Raw genomic sequence first — 18,028 nt, 5'->3', positions numbered from 1 at the left:
GTAAGACAAGCAACCCAATGTCCAGACCCGATCAACACTATTGTCTGGTTTTTGGCCCAGCACGTATGCTATGGGACATACAGGAGAAATTAATATTAAAGAACTCTGACATTAGGGATATTACTTTTAACCTGAGTGTTTTAACAGCTGAACAGTCCCAAAGTAGGTGGAGTATGAGCCTTGATTGCCAGTTGTGTCAGCATGAATCTTGGTGTTTGTCGTCCATTTTGGATAAGCTCACAGGGGTAATATATACTATATTAAGAATATTGTATTGTATAATCCTAAATTTCACACATTTAGAAGAGCTCAGAGCTGACCTCCAGATTGTACTCCATTGAGAAAAAGTCAAAGATATATTAAGATCATGCCCCAAGCCAGCTGGAAGGAAGAATATGCATTAGGGTCAGCCCTAAACATTAAGCTGTAAATATTTGAGACCACACCTCTTATGAAGGTTGCCTTCTTAAAAAGCTGATCCCACTCCAAGCCATGAGGCAGGCACAGCTCCCTTTTTACATTTCCTATTTAAAACAGATGATAGTTGTGCATATGTTAAAAAGGAAGAGTCGAAAAGGCCAAAGTGATTTTTAAGTTGTTGAAATGGTAAGATTTTATCGCTAAAGATTTGTCCAACTGTTGTAAAGCCAAGTCTCTGCCAAGTTTTATTACTTAATGTGCATCATTCAGCTGAAAGAATGGGGTTACATCAGATGGGACAGGATGGAAGAGAAAGCTCCTCGATGCCAAATCTCCTGTGCAGCTGCTTCACAAAAGAGCATGAAAACCTGATAACAGTGTTATCCAATAGAGGTGGTGGTCTTGGACAGTACCACAATGATGCCAAGGATATGTTCTGATTTCCAGATATGATGATCTTCTCCAGCCATTCCCAGCACTGCCTACCTAGGAGTCGGGTTTGTAGGCCCAAGTCAATGGATACTTTGCACTGTATAAGAGATAATACTAAAATACATCTGGGACTCCAAGACCCCCCCCCCCCCCGATCTGAGTATAATTCATTTCTGGGCGGTTCTGGGCTTTTTGTTATTCCAAAGGAAGCGAATAAAAGGGGAGTTGATGTCTATGAATCAGTTTTGAGGAAATTTAAGAGGAATAGATGCAATGATATTAGTCTAGATAGACGATAGCTAGATAGCTAGATAGTGACAGACAGACAGACAGGAGTAAAGACCTGAGCGACTTTGACAAGGGCCAAATTGTTATGTCCAGACGACTGGTTCAGTGCATCTCTGAAACAGCAAGGCTTGCGGGGTGCTCCCGGTCAGCAGTGGTGAGTTACCTACCGGGAGTGGTTCAAAGGGGGGCAAACCATAAACCAGCAACAGGGTGTTGGGTGCCCAAGGCTCACCAATGCGCAAGGACAACAAAGGCTATCCCATTTGGTCCAAACCAACAGAGGGTCTACTGTGGCACAAGTCACAGAAAGTTTTAATGATGGTTACAGGAGGAATTTGTCACAACACAGTGCATCGCAACCTGCTGTGTATAGGGCTGCATAACCGCAGACCAGTCAGAGTGCACACGATGACCCCTGTCCACCATCCAAAATGCCTATAATGGGCGCCTGAGCATTGGAACCGGATCTTGAAGCAGTGGAAGAAGGTTCCCTGATCCAATTAGTCCTGTTTTCTTTTCGCTCATGTGGATGGTTGCATATGTGTGCACCATTTACCTGGCAAAGTGATGGCACCAGGATGCACTGTGGGAAGAGGACAAGCCGGTGGAGGGAGTGTGATACTCTGGGCAATGTTCTGCTGGGAAACCCTGGGTCCGGCCATTCATGTGGATGTCAATTTGACATGTGCCACCTACTTAAACATCATTGCAGACCAGGTACACCCCGTAGTGGCAAAGGTGTTCCCTGATGGCACACGCCTCTTTCAGCAGGATAATGTGCCACACTTGCACACATTGTTCGGGAATGGTTTGAGGAACATGGAAAAAAAAAATCCACTTCCGGTGTGGTAAGATGGTGGCGTGAATTCACGTTTGTGAAGCATAATCAGTAGAATGCTAATATCATGCCTGGTAAATGCTTACAAAGTGTACGCATTCCCTTCTTACGCCTGATATGAAACAATATGAAACAAACAAAATATATACAATGATTCTGGATATACATTGGTTCGGAAACAATCATTGTGAAGCGCTTAGCTTGGTATAGATCCCAAAGTGGTATTTTTCCATTTATTATCTATTTTTGTTGCTTAAAAAAAAATAAAAGAAAAAAGGAAAGATCCAAGTTTGTAGGGGGACATCTCTAAATTCTCAAAACTATTTTTTCAATGGAAAAAGCCAAAGGAGTTGGTGGTGGGGTATGGGGAGCTCATGTACTGGGAGCACAGACTTGGTCGATTTAACAGATAACATAAAAAGATATGGGCAGATGCTAACTGGTCGATGCCTTTTGGGATGGATTCCAGAATCTGTAAAAAAGCAAGCTGTCTAGATCCCGAAGTGGTATTTTTCCATTTATTATCTATTTGTATTGCTAAAAAAAAAAAAAAACGAAAAAAAGAGGAAATATCCAAGTTTGTAGGGGGACATCTCTAAATTCTCAAAACTATCTTTTCAATGGAAAAATCCACAGGGGTTGGTTGGGGGTGGGGTATGGGGAGTTCAGGCACTGGGAGTACAGATTTGGTAGATTTAACAGATAAAATAAAAAGATATGGGCAGATGCTAACTGGCTGATGCCTTTTGGGATGGATTCCAGAGTCTGTAAAAAAGCAAGCTGTCTACCTTAGAATGAACACAGTTATATTCCATCATCTGGTTTGAGGATTTGGCTGTTTTTTTTTCTTCTTTGCTCGATTTTGATCTACCTAAAGGGTCAGTTAAACAGTGCAGTGAATTTAGATTTTAAACAAGAGGAGTGCAACTCGGTAGGATGCAGATCTCTGCCAGGCGTACGAATCTCTCCATTTTTTTGCCTATATGCACGCAAGGACAGAAAAAAAAACAGTGTTTGTCCTGCCATTATAAGACTTTTGCACAGTGCTCAAGTTGATTTAAAGAGAAATATCAAAAAAATATTTAATATGCAGCGCTCAAGCAAAAAAAAAAAAATCTACCTAAGAAAAACGTGCCTGTCAATCTGTGGATGGGCAGCCTCCTACGTGGACCCTCGCACGAAACCGACCAAGTCTGACATGAAACGGCAAGAGAACAGCCTATCATAATTTCAAAGCTGTTATTAAAAGATTTCAAATGTGTTTAACTGTCGCGGTTTTCATGATATAAAATGAATGAAGGTGAATGAAAGTCAATCAGCAGAGCAGCCATTCATAAAACAGTAAGACAACAGCTCAGCCATGAGAAATGTTTTATTGTGGCTACTGAGATGATTTCCAGCTGTGACTGTGATTAATCCTACTCTTGAAATTGTATTTTTAGAGCAGCGTTTTAACATTGAAGACTATGGCACTTCCACGTGGCAGCGAGGTGAATAAAGCAAATGATTTTTGGTTCATCCAGTTTCCTCCAGTCCTCCTATGCTAAGCTCAGTGGTGAATGATTTGCTTGCTTATGAAATACAATCAACTTCTCGTTTACTTTCAAGACTCATACCCAAATACGTACATAATGTTTTGGTTTTGACACTGTCACTGCCTGATCTAACTCAGCTGTAGATGTGTCGTGCATGTGAATGGTTGACTCACATTGGGCAGCGACAGAAAGCAGCATTGGTCTAGTGAGACAGAGAGTGAATGAAGAGCGGCAGCAGGGATAGTGACAACCAAGGCTGGATTAGGGACTGGTTAGTGGGGCCAGTATCCTGGGGCCTTGGACTGCCAGGGGGCCTCCACGCCTCAGGCCACATGTGGTGCCTGGCCCAAGACTTCCGAAGGAAGTTGAATGCCACAGCCCTCAGTGCGTACAGTGCAAGCTTACCACTAGGCCCCTGGGTGCTTGTAGCATGAACTAACCTCTTGGGCCCCCCAGACCCCTCAGTGCTTACAATGTGCGGGCCCCCAGACCCCTTGGTGTTTAAAATGTGAGCTGACCACTACTGCCCCCCAGACCCCTTCAACACTTAAAAATGTGAGGGCCCTCAGACCCCCTGGGGTTTAAAATATAAGCTGACCATTAGGGCCCCTGAGTGCTTACAGTGTGAGGGCCCCCAGGCCCCTGGGGCTTAAAGCATGATCTGACCACTCGGGCCCCTTGATACCTACAGTGTGAGGGTTCCTGTGCCCCTCTGTGCTTAAAGCATGAGTTGACCACAAGGGCCCCCAGAATAGAGTCAGACAGCTCGATTTTGACGAGCTAGTGGATGATTTTGCGAAAAGGAAGGAAGGCAAGAAAGACAAACATAGGAATGCGGGGGGGGGGTATAATCTGGCCCTGGTGAGAACAAATGTTTTACAAAAGTTTTGAATCACACAACCACAAGAGATCCTTCATCATAGTCACAACTGTGCACAAAAGATTTTAGGTTGTTAGGTCCTTTAGTTTGTGAGATCAGCCACGGACACGGACACGGACATGGACACACACACACGGACACGGACACGTGACCAAATAGATGATCCCCTCCAGGCTATTGCCTGGCAGAAGGGGGGGAAGACAGTCAAAATGAATTTGCTTTTAATAGTAAAGTTATTTGGGATTATTAACTGTAATTTCAACCTGTAGTAGAGGAATAACTTAATGACAACCTACAATTATACAAAGGGCAGTGACTAATGAGAGAACCATGCCTGAGGCTGTATCAGCATACCATGACTATAACCTACAACAGATTAACACTTTTACTGTAGTGTAGTGGGACCTGTATTCAATTCCATATTACTTTACAGCAGCCTTCTCTCCCATAAACACAGGTCCTTTGAAGGCAGCTTAGTGTATCCCCTGATGGGCAGAGATGGCCCTCATTTTACTGTGGGGCAAGACGCCTCCAGGAAACATCACCTCTACTTTTCTTCCTGTTCAAAGAACCCTGACAGGCAACCTGCACTCTGGCTCCAATACGAAAGGCATTTATGGCAGAAAAAAAAAAATCCATGCAGGCCTTCATCGTCAACCAACACCAACTGGGCCAGAATAGAGGCAGTAGTCTTTGAAGGCCGGCCCAGAACAGTACCACAACTCAGCGGTAAGAACTGGGTTGTAGTTAGATGGTGGATTGTGCTCGATTCCGATTACACACAAATAAAGGAAAGCAGTAGGAGAGAAACCAAAATCAGATATTCCCGTCCAAGTGTCTTTCAGAAAACTGTGGTAGGTCTACGGCAATGGCTATATGACTGACTGGAGTGTGCTAAAATCTGTGTGATTGCAATGGGACAATGGGGCATGAACTGTAGACAAGACCTCTCAAGAGAGCACAGCTCCACTGAACCACGCTTTTTAATAATGGTATCCAACAGTGGTTATCCGTTGGATTTTCTTTGCCATGTATGCAGTCCAGATTTTTCTCAACAAATGGTATGTTAACAGTCACTGACTGTCAATGAATAAAACATAAATAAATAAAAACTGGCAGGCTAAAGGTGTTTCCCTGACAAAGCAGACAGGCCAAATCTGTTTTTCCTTCTTTATTTAAAAAAAGGGGGTATGAAGCATCTAGAGAATTTGTTGAGTATGAGAAAGAAGAGAGATTCACCAGCTCTCTCTGTTCATCCCTGAGGTCCATTAATGCATTGTCCTACCCCCCCCCCACACACACTTTCTGTGCTGCTCTATCCTATCCAATCAGCAATCAGACACTCAGTAAGAGGCCAGCCAATGACACATTATCAAAGCATGAGAGCTCCAGTCAAATGCTGTACAATGAAAGATATTTGCCAAACCCTACCCAACTGTTTTGAAGATGTAACCCATAAATGGACCTTTCCTTAAAGGCCCTTAAGGCCAGAGCTGGTCAGATTAGGCCCGATAATACCTAAACTATAACCTCCCAATCCAGAAATAACAGACAAAAATTTAAATGGTGTTCTCAGACAATAGTGGCTCGATTACACTGATTTAATGTCAGCAAATCTCCCATTTCTTCAATCAACCCTGGAGTGATGCATGAAATTTAAGAACTGCCCAAGTCTGCAGGAAGGGGTGTTACAGGTCATTTCCTTTATTGCCCTCACTGCTACTGTTGCCCTGGGCCATGGAAGGAGGAATGGTGAGTGCAAGCTGACTCTTTGGTCTTGAGACTTGAATTCGTTTTCATATGTTATTTTTATTGTAGGTCTGCAGCCCAGCACCTTCCTGCTAAAAGCCTTATTTTTAGATGCTTATCCGTTCCATCCCGTTATCAGTGCAGAACCTACGCTTCATCATCATTATTTCCAGGTGAGTCACCGTGGTTGCGACCTGGCCACCTTTCTGCCATCTGGACAGGGTACTAAGTCCGAGTTGTGCTTCCTGGGTAACCTAACCACGCAAGTGTTTGTGTTCTGCTCTGATGTAGTGGAAAATGTACCAAGAGCTCACTGAGTACATCTGGACAGCTACTATGAATTAATAAGTAGTTTGTTACTTTGACAGGTAAAGCCCTATAGCAATATAAGACACACGTTTCTTTAACGGCAAACCTTTATTTTTCCTCAAATAACGACCCAAAACCAAATGTTTTCTGAAAGGTTATTGAGTCTTCGGCTGAAGTTATGTGCTTAAACGTGCTAATAAACCATCATGATGGATTCTTTAACAAAACCTTCCTCCTCGCATAAAGACAGGACGTACAAAAACTGTAGATCAAGGCAATCAGTGAAAGCACCAACGTCACCCACACACAATGAATACATAGTAACATGGACAGGAAAAATATGACTCACTGGCCATTAAAGCCCTTAGTGAGAGAGGGAGCACAGTACAGTTGACTGATACTAAATGAGGAAAGTTGTCTGCCATTTTCACAGCATCATTTCGGAGCCCCCCTACACAAACTGACAGACCTACCAGGAAACCATTTGTGGTAATGCATAACAGACATACCATTAACCTGACTCCTTTTGAAGAGTCGAGCAGGAGAGGGAAAACTCCTGTGGTTGATCTTGTGTGTCACAGCCACTATAGCTGCTCATTGTGATGAGGGATGTACTCTCTCGCTGCCAGCTTCATAGAGGAAGAACTAAGCACGCATACTTCAGATCTTCTCACCAGCCAAACAAGGACTCCATTAGGATGAGGGAAAAAGAACATCGACAGTTCCATTACATTTGGGTCACAGTTCACTTGTGCCTTGGAATTTCTCATCCCTCATCTCTGGAAGTGAATGCACAGGTTACAGTATCCAGAACTAATGTATGGCTAGCAACAAGCAGCGCTTCAGAGGCCATATATGGTTAAGACCCTCTTATTGACTACAAATGAACGCAATCCGACAGAGCAATAAACCATACAACAACATAGGCTGCTCCTCTATTTAATCAAACAAGTCATTTGGCCTCAGTGGTTCTCTGTAAACCCTCACTATAGAGTAGTAAACTACGGGTGGCCACTGACAGGCAAGACCTGTCAGCACTTCTCAGAATATAGCTTATGGCTCTTAAGCTCTAGGCTGTTGACTGAAAGGAATGGCCGATTTCAGTTTTATTACAAAGTGAGATTATATTGACCAAGTCCTCACAAAACATCGAAACCAATGCCTGTCTCAACCATCTCCTCGCCCTGAGGAGCTTCACTATCTACTCATATATTTTCGGAATGTGTGTGTGTGTGGTGTTAGTGTGTGTGTGTGTTAGTTAGTGTAGATAGCGGGACTGAAAACTAAAGCATTTATGATCCTAATTCTTTTTGGAGGTGGTAGGTATTGTCTCAGAGAGTAAGGGAAAAATCCCAGAAAATTAAAATTATGCATAATTATGCATAAATATGCAAAATATGCATTTTTCTAAAAATGGCTAAAAACCACTTTTCTCGGCATTTCGGATGATTCTGAGCATCTTTGATTTTTTCACCTAAATAAAAAAAATTTCTGGGACTTAAATGTTTTGGCATTATGCAAAATATATGCATTTTTGCAAAAATGCACTTATGATCCAAATTTTCTTTGGAGGTAGTAGGTATTGTTCCAGAGAGGACCAGAAAAATAGCAGAAAATTAAAAGAATTATAATAATTACGCAAAATATGCATTTTCTAAAAATGGCTAAAAAACCACTTTTCTCAGCATTTCAGACGATTTTTAGCATCTTTGATTTTTTCACCTAAATAAAAAAAAATTCTGGGACTTAAGAAATGTTTTGGCATTATGCAAAATATATGCATTTTTGCAAAAATGCACTTATGATCCAAATTTTTTTTGGAGGTGGCAGGTATTGTTCCAGAGAGGACCAGAAAAATAGCAGAAAATTAAAATAATTAGAATTATGCATAATTATGCAAAATATGCATTTTCTAAAAATGGCTAAAAACCACTTTTCTCGGCATTTCAGATGATTCTGAGCATTTGGGGGGAGGGAGTTGGAGTGGGGGGGGGGGGTTAGGGGCAGGGGGAAGGCGGTTAGCTGGCAGGATGAAGAGGAGGGAGATTTAGACGGGGGGGATAACCAAACCGCTACATTGTAGCGGGGTTCTTCTAGTCTACTCATGTATTTTCGTGATGTGTGTGTGTGTTAGTTAGTGTAGATAGCGGGACTGAAAACTAAAGCACTTATGATCCTAATTCTTTTTGGAGGAGGTGGTAGGTATTGTCTCAGAGAGTAAGGGAAAAATCCCAGAAAATTAAAATTATGCATAATTATGCATAAATATGCATTTTTCTAAAAATGGCTAAAAACCACTTTTCTCGGCATTTCAGATGATTCTGAGCATCTTTGATTTTTTCACCTATATAAAAAAAAAATTCTGGGACTAGAAATGTTTCGGCATTATGCAAAATATGCATTTTTGCAAAAATGCACTTATGATCCTAATTTTTTTGCAGGTGGTAGGTATTGTTCCAGAAAGGACCAGAAAAATAGCAGAAAATTAAAATAATTATGCATAATTATGCAAAATATGCATTTTCTAAAAATGGCTAAAAACCACTTTTCTCGGCATTTCAGATGATTCTGAGCATTTGGGGGGAGGGAGTTGGAGTGGGGGGGTAAACCACATTTCTCGGCATTTCAGATGATTCTGAGCATTTGGGGGGAGGGAGTTGGAGGGGGGGGTTTAGGGGCAGGCGGTTAGCTGGCAGGATGAAGAGGAGGGAGATTTAGACGGGTGGATAACCAAACCGCTACGTTGTAGCGGGGTTCTTCTAGTGGATTCTTATAAAAAAATTTAACCTTATAGGTTCTCCAGTGGACATGAACAAAAGGCATGGTACATGAGCAAAAATACAGACACCATATCAATCACAATATTGCTTATCCTCTTTCCCCCAGCCACACTGACCACAAAAATGCACACAAACAAACTGTCAGCCATTTACAATTAGTAATTTACAAGTAAACAACAAAAACACTTGCAAACACTCACCTGCACTGTTGAGCTGATCTCAGCAGCAAATCCACCTGTGACTGGTGCCTCATGACTGACGAGCAAACGCCCAGTTTTCACCACGGACTGAAAAACAAAAACAAACACACACACAACACAATTGGCTTGGTATTATCTGCAAAGTCAAAGTAAGAAATTCTTTCAGTACTGAAAGGCATATTTAAATGAATTTAGGTGCATGCATCACAAGGATCATCAAAGAAACATCAGTAGACTGAGGTTACCCTATGTGTCATCATTAAAGGAGTACTGGCTACCGGTTCCACATTCAGACAAATTGATCTAATGTCACAGATAAGAATTTCTCAATTCCATTTTACAGCACTGTTTACATTACACATCCCTGCATAATTTGTGTGCAAGTTACACATGAAAATGTACAGGAGCATTAAGTTCAAAAACCGCTAGCCCAGCAAAGACATCAATTACAGGTGAACCAATGACCATCTTTGGGAGAAATGGAAGAGTTTCCCACAGTGTAAATAAATTTCACAGCATTAGCTATGTGTGCTGGTAAAGGTGAGCAGGGGGTGTGGGGGAGGGACACAGAGAGTGGTGCCACCAACTAAAGACACTTCATGTACTTCCAGCTGTGGTATAAAATATCTAACAACTATACTAAGGCCATTTGAACGTGTGTGTGTGTGTGTGTGTGTGTGTGTGTGTGTGTGTGTGTGTGTGTGTGTGTGTGTGTGTGTGTGTGTGTGTGTGTGTGTGTGTGTGTGAGAGAGAGAGAGACAGACAGACAGACAGACAGAGACAGAGAGACAGAGAGACAGAGATGAACAGATTTAGCCTGGTAAGAGTGGAATGCTGGGCCAGCATTACTACCATGGTCCTTTGAGGTACCAGCCTTACAGGCATTAGCATATGGGTTTACTACACCCCGCCATTACTGCACGAGGATGGCTCTGCTCCACCCCGTTACCTTACAGCACATAACCAATACTATAATCTTATCTATTTGCCATGGCTATGTTTTTCCATGCTTTGCAGTTTCAGCAAACCTCTCCTCAGTGCATTCCCTGTGTTTCTTTTCTTAATCCTGTGATAAATCCTTTAAATGGTAAACGGTAAATGGGTTGCATATATACAGCACTTTTCTAGCTGCAACAGCCACTCCAAGCACTTTACAATCAATGAATGCCTCATATTCACCCATGCACACACACACTCATACACCAACGATGATTTCAACTACGCAAGGTAACAACCAGCTCATCGGGAGCAGTTAGGGGTTAGGTGTCTTGCTCAAGGACACCAACATTTTTGCAAGGAGGAGCCGAGGATCGAACCAGCAATCCTCCAGTTAGTTACCAGATGACCTGCTCTACCTCCAAGCCTCTGTTGCCCACAATGACGTGTTGAGTAAAATAACAGGAAGCACTCAAATCTGATAAAAACAGATACTGATTTGCTTGTTATTGACAAAATGATTTCTTTTTCTACAGCAAGGACTTCCTAAAAAAATATAGCTTGGCTCAACTTTGTGAGCGGAGTGAAATTCCTGGTCGTATTCTGGAAAGAGGATTTGAGTAAAATTCCTGGTTGAATATTCTGGAACCAGTGTAGAGTTTCCACTGCAGTAACGGGACGACTCAAAGCAATCTTCCCTTTATTTAAACACACTGGGGGAATATCACCTGCCTCCTCCCTTCCTAAAAGCCACAAACCAAACAACATGTAGCCAATGCATCTAAATAGCCCCCAGAAAAATATGCAAGACAGCCGTAGGGTGCTGCAAATTAGGACTCACATTCTTACAAAAACAACTACATAATTATTTTTTTTTAAATCAAACGGAGGAGCATTTTAGGGTGTCACACAGATGGTAAAGAGGAAAATGTTTACATTGCTGAGGTCCTGGCTTGGCTGCAAGGCATGTTGCGAATGTGGCTGACTATACCACACACCAGTATGAAGCTCTAGAAGAATCAGCAGTGTGTGACTCTGGGGCACTAATACTTGGTTTGATGCCAAGGAGCCCTCTCCTGCAGAGTCACACTAGATGGGGTGTTGCTGGATGCCAAGAAATATTGAAGCTGGTATGGGAAGATTCTTAAAGCTACAATCTTGAAAGTTTACATGCAGACAAACATCCTTTCTGATATACTTTGTATCATTGAAATATTTTATACAATTGCTTATCCATCAATATCCAATTTTTTTAAAGCTTTTGTAGTTGTTCATTTTAATGGCTCCTGGGTGGTAAGGGTACAAGAAAAATATTGATACACTTGATTATGACGATACTATCTTTCACAATATTGTATTTTCAAAAAACATTGCATTGATTCTTAAGATTACACGAAGAGACATGGCAGCAGCACTACAACACTTCATACTGTTTCCATCTCTGACCACTAGGTGGCAGGTGGAATATTTTAAGGCTACGCTACAGGGCTACGCAAAACAAAACAACAGCAGGTGTTGGCAGTGCCATGCTAGCAATGGCTCTAATGGCAGAATGCCAACAATCTCCCAGGAAATTTTGTATAGTGCCTTGCATTTTGTCATGTGTTTTACATCTTCTCCATAGCAGCGAATTCTACTTGTTGCCATTGAGCGGATATGGCAACAAATGCCCCTAGAAGACCTTTACCAACAGATATTATAACATCAACAGTTGTAACTCAGGTTCAACCATGTGTTTTTTGACCAGCAACAGAGGAAGATGCTGCCCCATCAGCACTGCGGTTGCCATTGCACCTGTTTCATTAAGAAGGAGCCTTTAAGGTTTAAGGCGGTCAAACAGCAACACAGTTACTGGTATCACCAATAGCATAAAAAAATAAAATAAAAAGACCATCAGGATTGTTTCTTTAAAGCTGTGAACTCAACATTAATAAACCAAAGTAAACCACTATGTCCTTAAAGACCCACACTGAATGCCTGTGTCCTTTGACATGTGGCCTGGATGGCCGGGAATCACCGAGCGGTGGAGGCGAATGAGTTCAGCGTGCGTGAATCACTGATCATATGACACCGTCTTCTGGAATGTGGAAGTTTATAACAACACGAGAAGATAATAAAAACACCTGGCAGGCTGCAGAGCGAAAAGGAATGGAGCGAGGGGCTGAGGCTGGGACCATGTCTTGATATGACATGTTGCTGTGAAGTTCGCCTTAGCAAGATGACTCATACAGGTCCCATGAATAAACAGCACTTCGGCCCAACTCCCTGCCCCGCCCTGATGCTGACCCCATTACTCAACTTGCACACAATTCTTCTGTATACGCACCCGCGCACACACACGTTGGAGACATCCTCCCCGCTACCAACAAGCACTGCCTCTATCTAAAGCTACCAACCATGAGGGGAGACCCAGCATACTGCACACGCTGCATCAGAAACACATTCTTCAGATGCTTCGGACACAAAAAGAGCCTGCGATTGTTATTACAATATCGTGGGATAGAATTTCAGGCCCTGGGGGCAGGAGAAACTAATGACCCTGCTAGGTTGCTCCCTCCTAATGCCTGCTACTCTAACAGAAGACAGTCGCTGCAAAAGCCTACACTAGCTGGCACAAGTAGTCAAAAACAGAATCTGTATTTTTTGCTGAGTATGTTTTGATGTACCAGGAATTTTATTTGCCGAGTTATTTGAACAAGACAATTTTGGACAAAACAAATATAACATGGTATATTAACGAAAGCAAAAGAGGTACAATAATGGTTAACTTTGGCTGGTTATTCTGGAGAAATACACTACTGAAGTCCCCGATACAAAAATATACTTGAAAGTGGCAAAATGTTGTAATGTCTGGGAACACACATGGACACTTGGTATATTGGTACAGTGGCTAATACACTCTGACTACTTGGCTTAAGACCTTGTCATTTAGTCAGAGGAAGAAAAATAAAACATGAAAGTAAGTACACTGTCAAATAAAAAAAGATTCCATATCCTCCTCATATTATTGCTTCACACATAAATCATACCCTGCTATGCAAAGCCATTATATTTCATCATGAGCTGCATGATTTGTAACAAACTATACAACTAGGGAAATCTGAAACAATCTTTGTGCCTATAATGTGCCTCATCCAAGGCAAAGCTGCCTTTGCCTTGGATGAGGCATTGTATTGCTGCATCACTTGTGTATGCTGGGAGGGGTGCTGGAATCAAGAACAATGCACACTTTTAAGACCAACAGGTACTTTTTATGTTTTTCACCTCACAGATTTATTAATCTGCCATCTCTCACTGTTCCAGTTTGTGGAATTCACGGTCTATACAAAAAGGTAAATGTAGAATTTCTGTCACCTGGCTGCAACCTATTCACTACCAATCTCACACTAGCGCTGTCCCAATGCATTTGACTCAATTTACTGCCTGGGGCCCAAAGCGATATGTGTGTGCGCGCGCGCGCGCACACACACACACACACACACACACACACACACACACACACACACACACACACACACACACACACACACACACACACACACACACACACACACACACACACACACACACACACACAGCAGAATCCACATAAAACCTCCCCACATATTTGACAGTGGACTTTGACAGCACTGTTACTTGTACACAGTAATTGTGGCATTGGCCTTTAGCCCTGTTGCTTCCGGCGCAGAACGGGTTCCCAAATGACCGAACCATCCACTCACACCATCGTGCGGTTTGACCCTTCTTCCAAAAGCCATCCAGTCTTCTTATTCGCCCACTAGAACCAGCCTTTCATGCTGGTGAACTTAGGACTCGGGCTCAAGTGGAGGCTAACCCATACTATACAGACAGTGGCGGAGTCAAAGGGAGCGAGAGGGCCACCATACCAAGCTGATCATTTGGACAAATCCAAGGAGGGGAAATTATATGCCTCGAGTGAAGAAAGTACAAACAAACACGCAATGAATCTTTCCGTACAACCTCAGAAAGACAAAAGGCATGTTGGCAGGGGGAAATCGGTGTTAACGATTTACTATTTAGCTACTTGATGTGTCTATTACAGTGTGGGTTTGAGTGTCTTAGATGCTCTTGGCAAAATGATGGCCTGTTTTGGAGTTCAAACCAGACTAACATTGATGAAACTGAACGAGTTGAACAGCGTTAGCATCTTTCCACTGACATTTTAACTAATCAGGGAGAGATGTTTGTTTGCAATAAAAAGGTAGATGAATTATGGTTAAAAAGGGCAGAACGGTTGAGTGGAAAAAAAGACAGGATTAAGGGGGGGGGGCAGACCAAATGAGACAAGAAAGCGGGTTCCGTCTTGAACCCTGACTCCCTTCTGATGTGTGAGAAAACGGATACATGTCATCTCATATCAGCCTGAAAATTCAATCAACCATATGAAGAATGGTGAGAAGAGCAGTGGAGAGCAAGAGGAGGACAGGAACTGGTGGAAGGTTTGGTAGTAGGAGACCAGTGAACACTTGAGTCACTGTGCTCGGGATATATTTAGGTGAAGAAATCTGATGTAGCTTCACTGCTCCTGTGAGTGAGGAGACCTACTTCTTTTGAGACTCTTTGTCTCAAATGAAGTAGGTCTCTCACTCACAGACTCATTGTCTGGTCATCCCTTTATTCATTTTAAATTTTTAGTAATTTTTTTAAGCCCTTCATGTATTTTTCCGCCTTTAATTTTGACCTGTGTATTGCCATCTCCTGGACTGCAACCATCCAAAAACCATCCCCTAGGCCAGGGCTTCTCAAAGTCAGGACCTTGGTATGCATCTGAACTGAACAGCAAGTCAATCTGGACCCAGCCCATGCCTCATATTATGAATACAATATGTTATGTAACATTTTCTATTTTGTTTGTCATTGTTGCTGAGTTCACGCATTAATGTTACACTAGAGAATTTGCTTTAGCGGTGATGCGACGCTTTTATTGCACTTACAGTAATGTAACGAGTGTAGTTGTCATCAACTCGAGTAACGCTATCTTCTCTTCACCTGGTTTACCGTCTCTCTGCTCCACTCTGTGTGTGTGTGTGTGTGTGTGTGTGTGTATGTACGTGTATGTGTAGGGTCGGATTCCCGCCCTTATTGAAACAGAGACCAGAGGATAGAAACCAGCGCAACCATAAATGACAGTAATGAGTAGCCTCCCAGTATGTGAGTGTTCGTTAGGGTTAGAGCCAATCAGAGGCGAAGTAGGGCAGGTCTTTGCAGAACAGTGTCAGTGTCTCGGCTGGCAATCACACCTTTTGTGCCTAGGTTCAAGCAACTGATTGCAGGCAAACAATCCCATTTCTCCCACTAGGCCCGAATGTATTTTGACCATCTTGACTGTTTTGAACTTGAATGTTTGTTGCTTAAAAGTTATGAGTTTATTGTTATCCCCCAGTTGTTCCGGACCTCTGATCTTGAATAAAAATCAGATGCGGACCTTTGAGTAACAAACGTAAGTTTGAGAACTCCTGTCCTAGACTGCTCATAAATCCTACTTCGGCCTCCCTGCTCTGGCTCTGAGAGGAGGAGGAGAGGACGACGACAACGACGGCTGGTGGTGGACGGGCTGACCTGGGCTGGGCGACAGTAGTGGTGGCTGCAGCTTTACCACTCATTGTGCTGCAGGGCTATCATTAAAGCCAGAGCCGTTCCGCAGGCTGCAGGGGAAATGTCATGTTTACTGCCATTCCCATACACACCCAACTTAATGAGCAGCATGGACCTCTTCCTCCCTCTCTCCCCAACTGCTGTCTTTCCTACTTCTGTCCGTCCTATATCTCCATCCAACTCTCTGGCCGGCTCCGTCCTCCCTCTCTCCATCAACTATCAGCCTCTCCCTCTCACCATCTATCATTCCTTGTCTCCTTCTTTAACCATTTCTTCCACTTCCTTCCTCTATCCCTTGTCCCAGTGCCTTCTAGGTTTACGCTCCCAGTCCTCCCCACATTGGGCCTCAGCACCAAGAAATGGACAGCCACCAGACTGCTCTCTACATCCGCGCAGCCTGGCATGGCCTCAGAGGCCAGGGTCACAGTGGTTACTCCCTTATGGTACATTCTCATCGGGTGACCCACACAAGCATGTGCATATATATATATATACACACATACATAGCACAATTTAATGCTGGCTCACATGCAAACACACACACACAACACAATGCACAAAAACATACACCCAAACAAGTAAACGCACATAGAGACACGCAGCTTTTCATTAAGCCATTAAGTCACTACTGATTCATTAAGTTTTATGACCTGACTAGTGAGCCAGTTTCATAGTGAGGTACTTACTGCCTGCTGTCAAAGCAGTCATGATAATCCAGATATTAAAATTGTTGCCTGTGCCAGCGGAGGGACAGGAACAAGAGAGACAGGAGAGGGCCACAGAAAGACAGACAAACACACAGACAGGCAGATGGACAGACAGCAAAGATTAAGACTGACAGATATAGGCAACCAGAGCCATATTTATATAGTCCGCAGTTATCACAGCGACAGTGTGCAGACTAAGGGGGTGACGAGTCAATAAAAACCAGTTCATACTGCTGCTAAACAAGGCTGTGGTTTTCCTGGGACAGAAACACATCACACGCGTTTGAATGACAAAGTTTTCAAAAACGACCAAAACTTTCCACGGGAAGCTGCCAAAGAGTTCATGCATTATTTCAATCTATATTTTTACACCACTAAATTGGTTTGGTCTTTCAAGAATAATATAAAAATAGCAGTGATACAAAAACAAAATCTGGCACACTTATACAGCGTGTGCATGCACGCGCATATGCGCACACACACACACACACACACACACACACACACACACACACACACACACACACACACACACACACACTAAGCTGCCATGGCCCTGAGAGCAAGTGGCTCCCAGCCTTCTAAGCCTCCTCTTCCCTCAGGCCGTCCATCAAAATGCGACAGGAAGAGAAAGTTTAGAACCATGCCGCCAGAGAGGAGTCATCCTCGCCGCTGGGCCTGCTGGCTTCGGTCCTGCCATCGAACCTATAATTGTGTGGCCACTGCAGGTTCCTAACTCATGCGCTACCATGTGATCTCCGTGACAGATGAGTCGCGACGCAGCTCTACTCCTTGCTCGGCCCTTTCAAGTGGCGCTCTGCGATTAGTGAAAGGGGTGCTCGGCAAACCAGGAGGCCCGTTAAATCACAGTGCCAAATAAGCAGGAAACGCAAATGCTCACTCTCTCAATCCCACACACTTTCTCTCACGATATAAGGAGAAAGAGAGTTAGGGAGGGAGAGAGAGAGAGAGAGAGGGAGAGAGAGCATGTGGATAAGAGATGGAGACAGTGAGAGAACCAAGGAGTGAGAGAGGAAAAGAGTGGGGGAGAGTATGGTCTCAGCACTGGGCCTATGGCCAAGCCATCTTCTGGAGGAGCCAGGACGCCAGGGGAGACCTCAGACAGAAATAACTCCAAATATGCCATAAAGAGCCATTAAAACCAATTCAACTTAATTACACCGCGACACATTGCACACACACATGCCCTACCTTTTTTCTCTGAAACCATAGAACCAACTGTACTCTAGTATGCAAGTATACACACACACACACACACACACACACACACACACACACACACACACACACACACACACACACACACACACACACACA

At 43.2% G+C, this 18,028-nt stretch overlaps 1 protein-coding gene across 1 annotated transcript in view; it reads right to left on the bottom strand.

The window, feature by feature from the left end:
• The window catches only part of bckdhb (branched chain keto acid dehydrogenase E1 subunit beta), an 85,291-nt gene that overhangs the window by 8,321 nt on the left and 58,942 nt on the right, over positions 1-18,028 (bottom strand). The window contains exon 9 of the mRNA XM_056285782.1: positions 9,432-9,518. Within this exon, the coding sequence (XP_056141757.1) occupies positions 9,432-9,518 (87 nt within the window). The remainder of the gene's footprint in view (positions 1-9,431; positions 9,519-18,028) is intronic.

The sequence above is a fragment of the Lampris incognitus genome, chromosome 9 (genome assembly GCF_029633865.1).
Source record: "Lampris incognitus isolate fLamInc1 chromosome 9, fLamInc1.hap2, whole genome shotgun sequence".
NCBI classification, from domain to species: Eukaryota; Metazoa; Chordata; class Actinopteri; order Lampriformes; family Lampridae; genus Lampris; species Lampris incognitus.
Note: the sequence above shows the minus strand (reverse complement) of the source record. Positions and strands in the feature narration are given on the sequence as shown.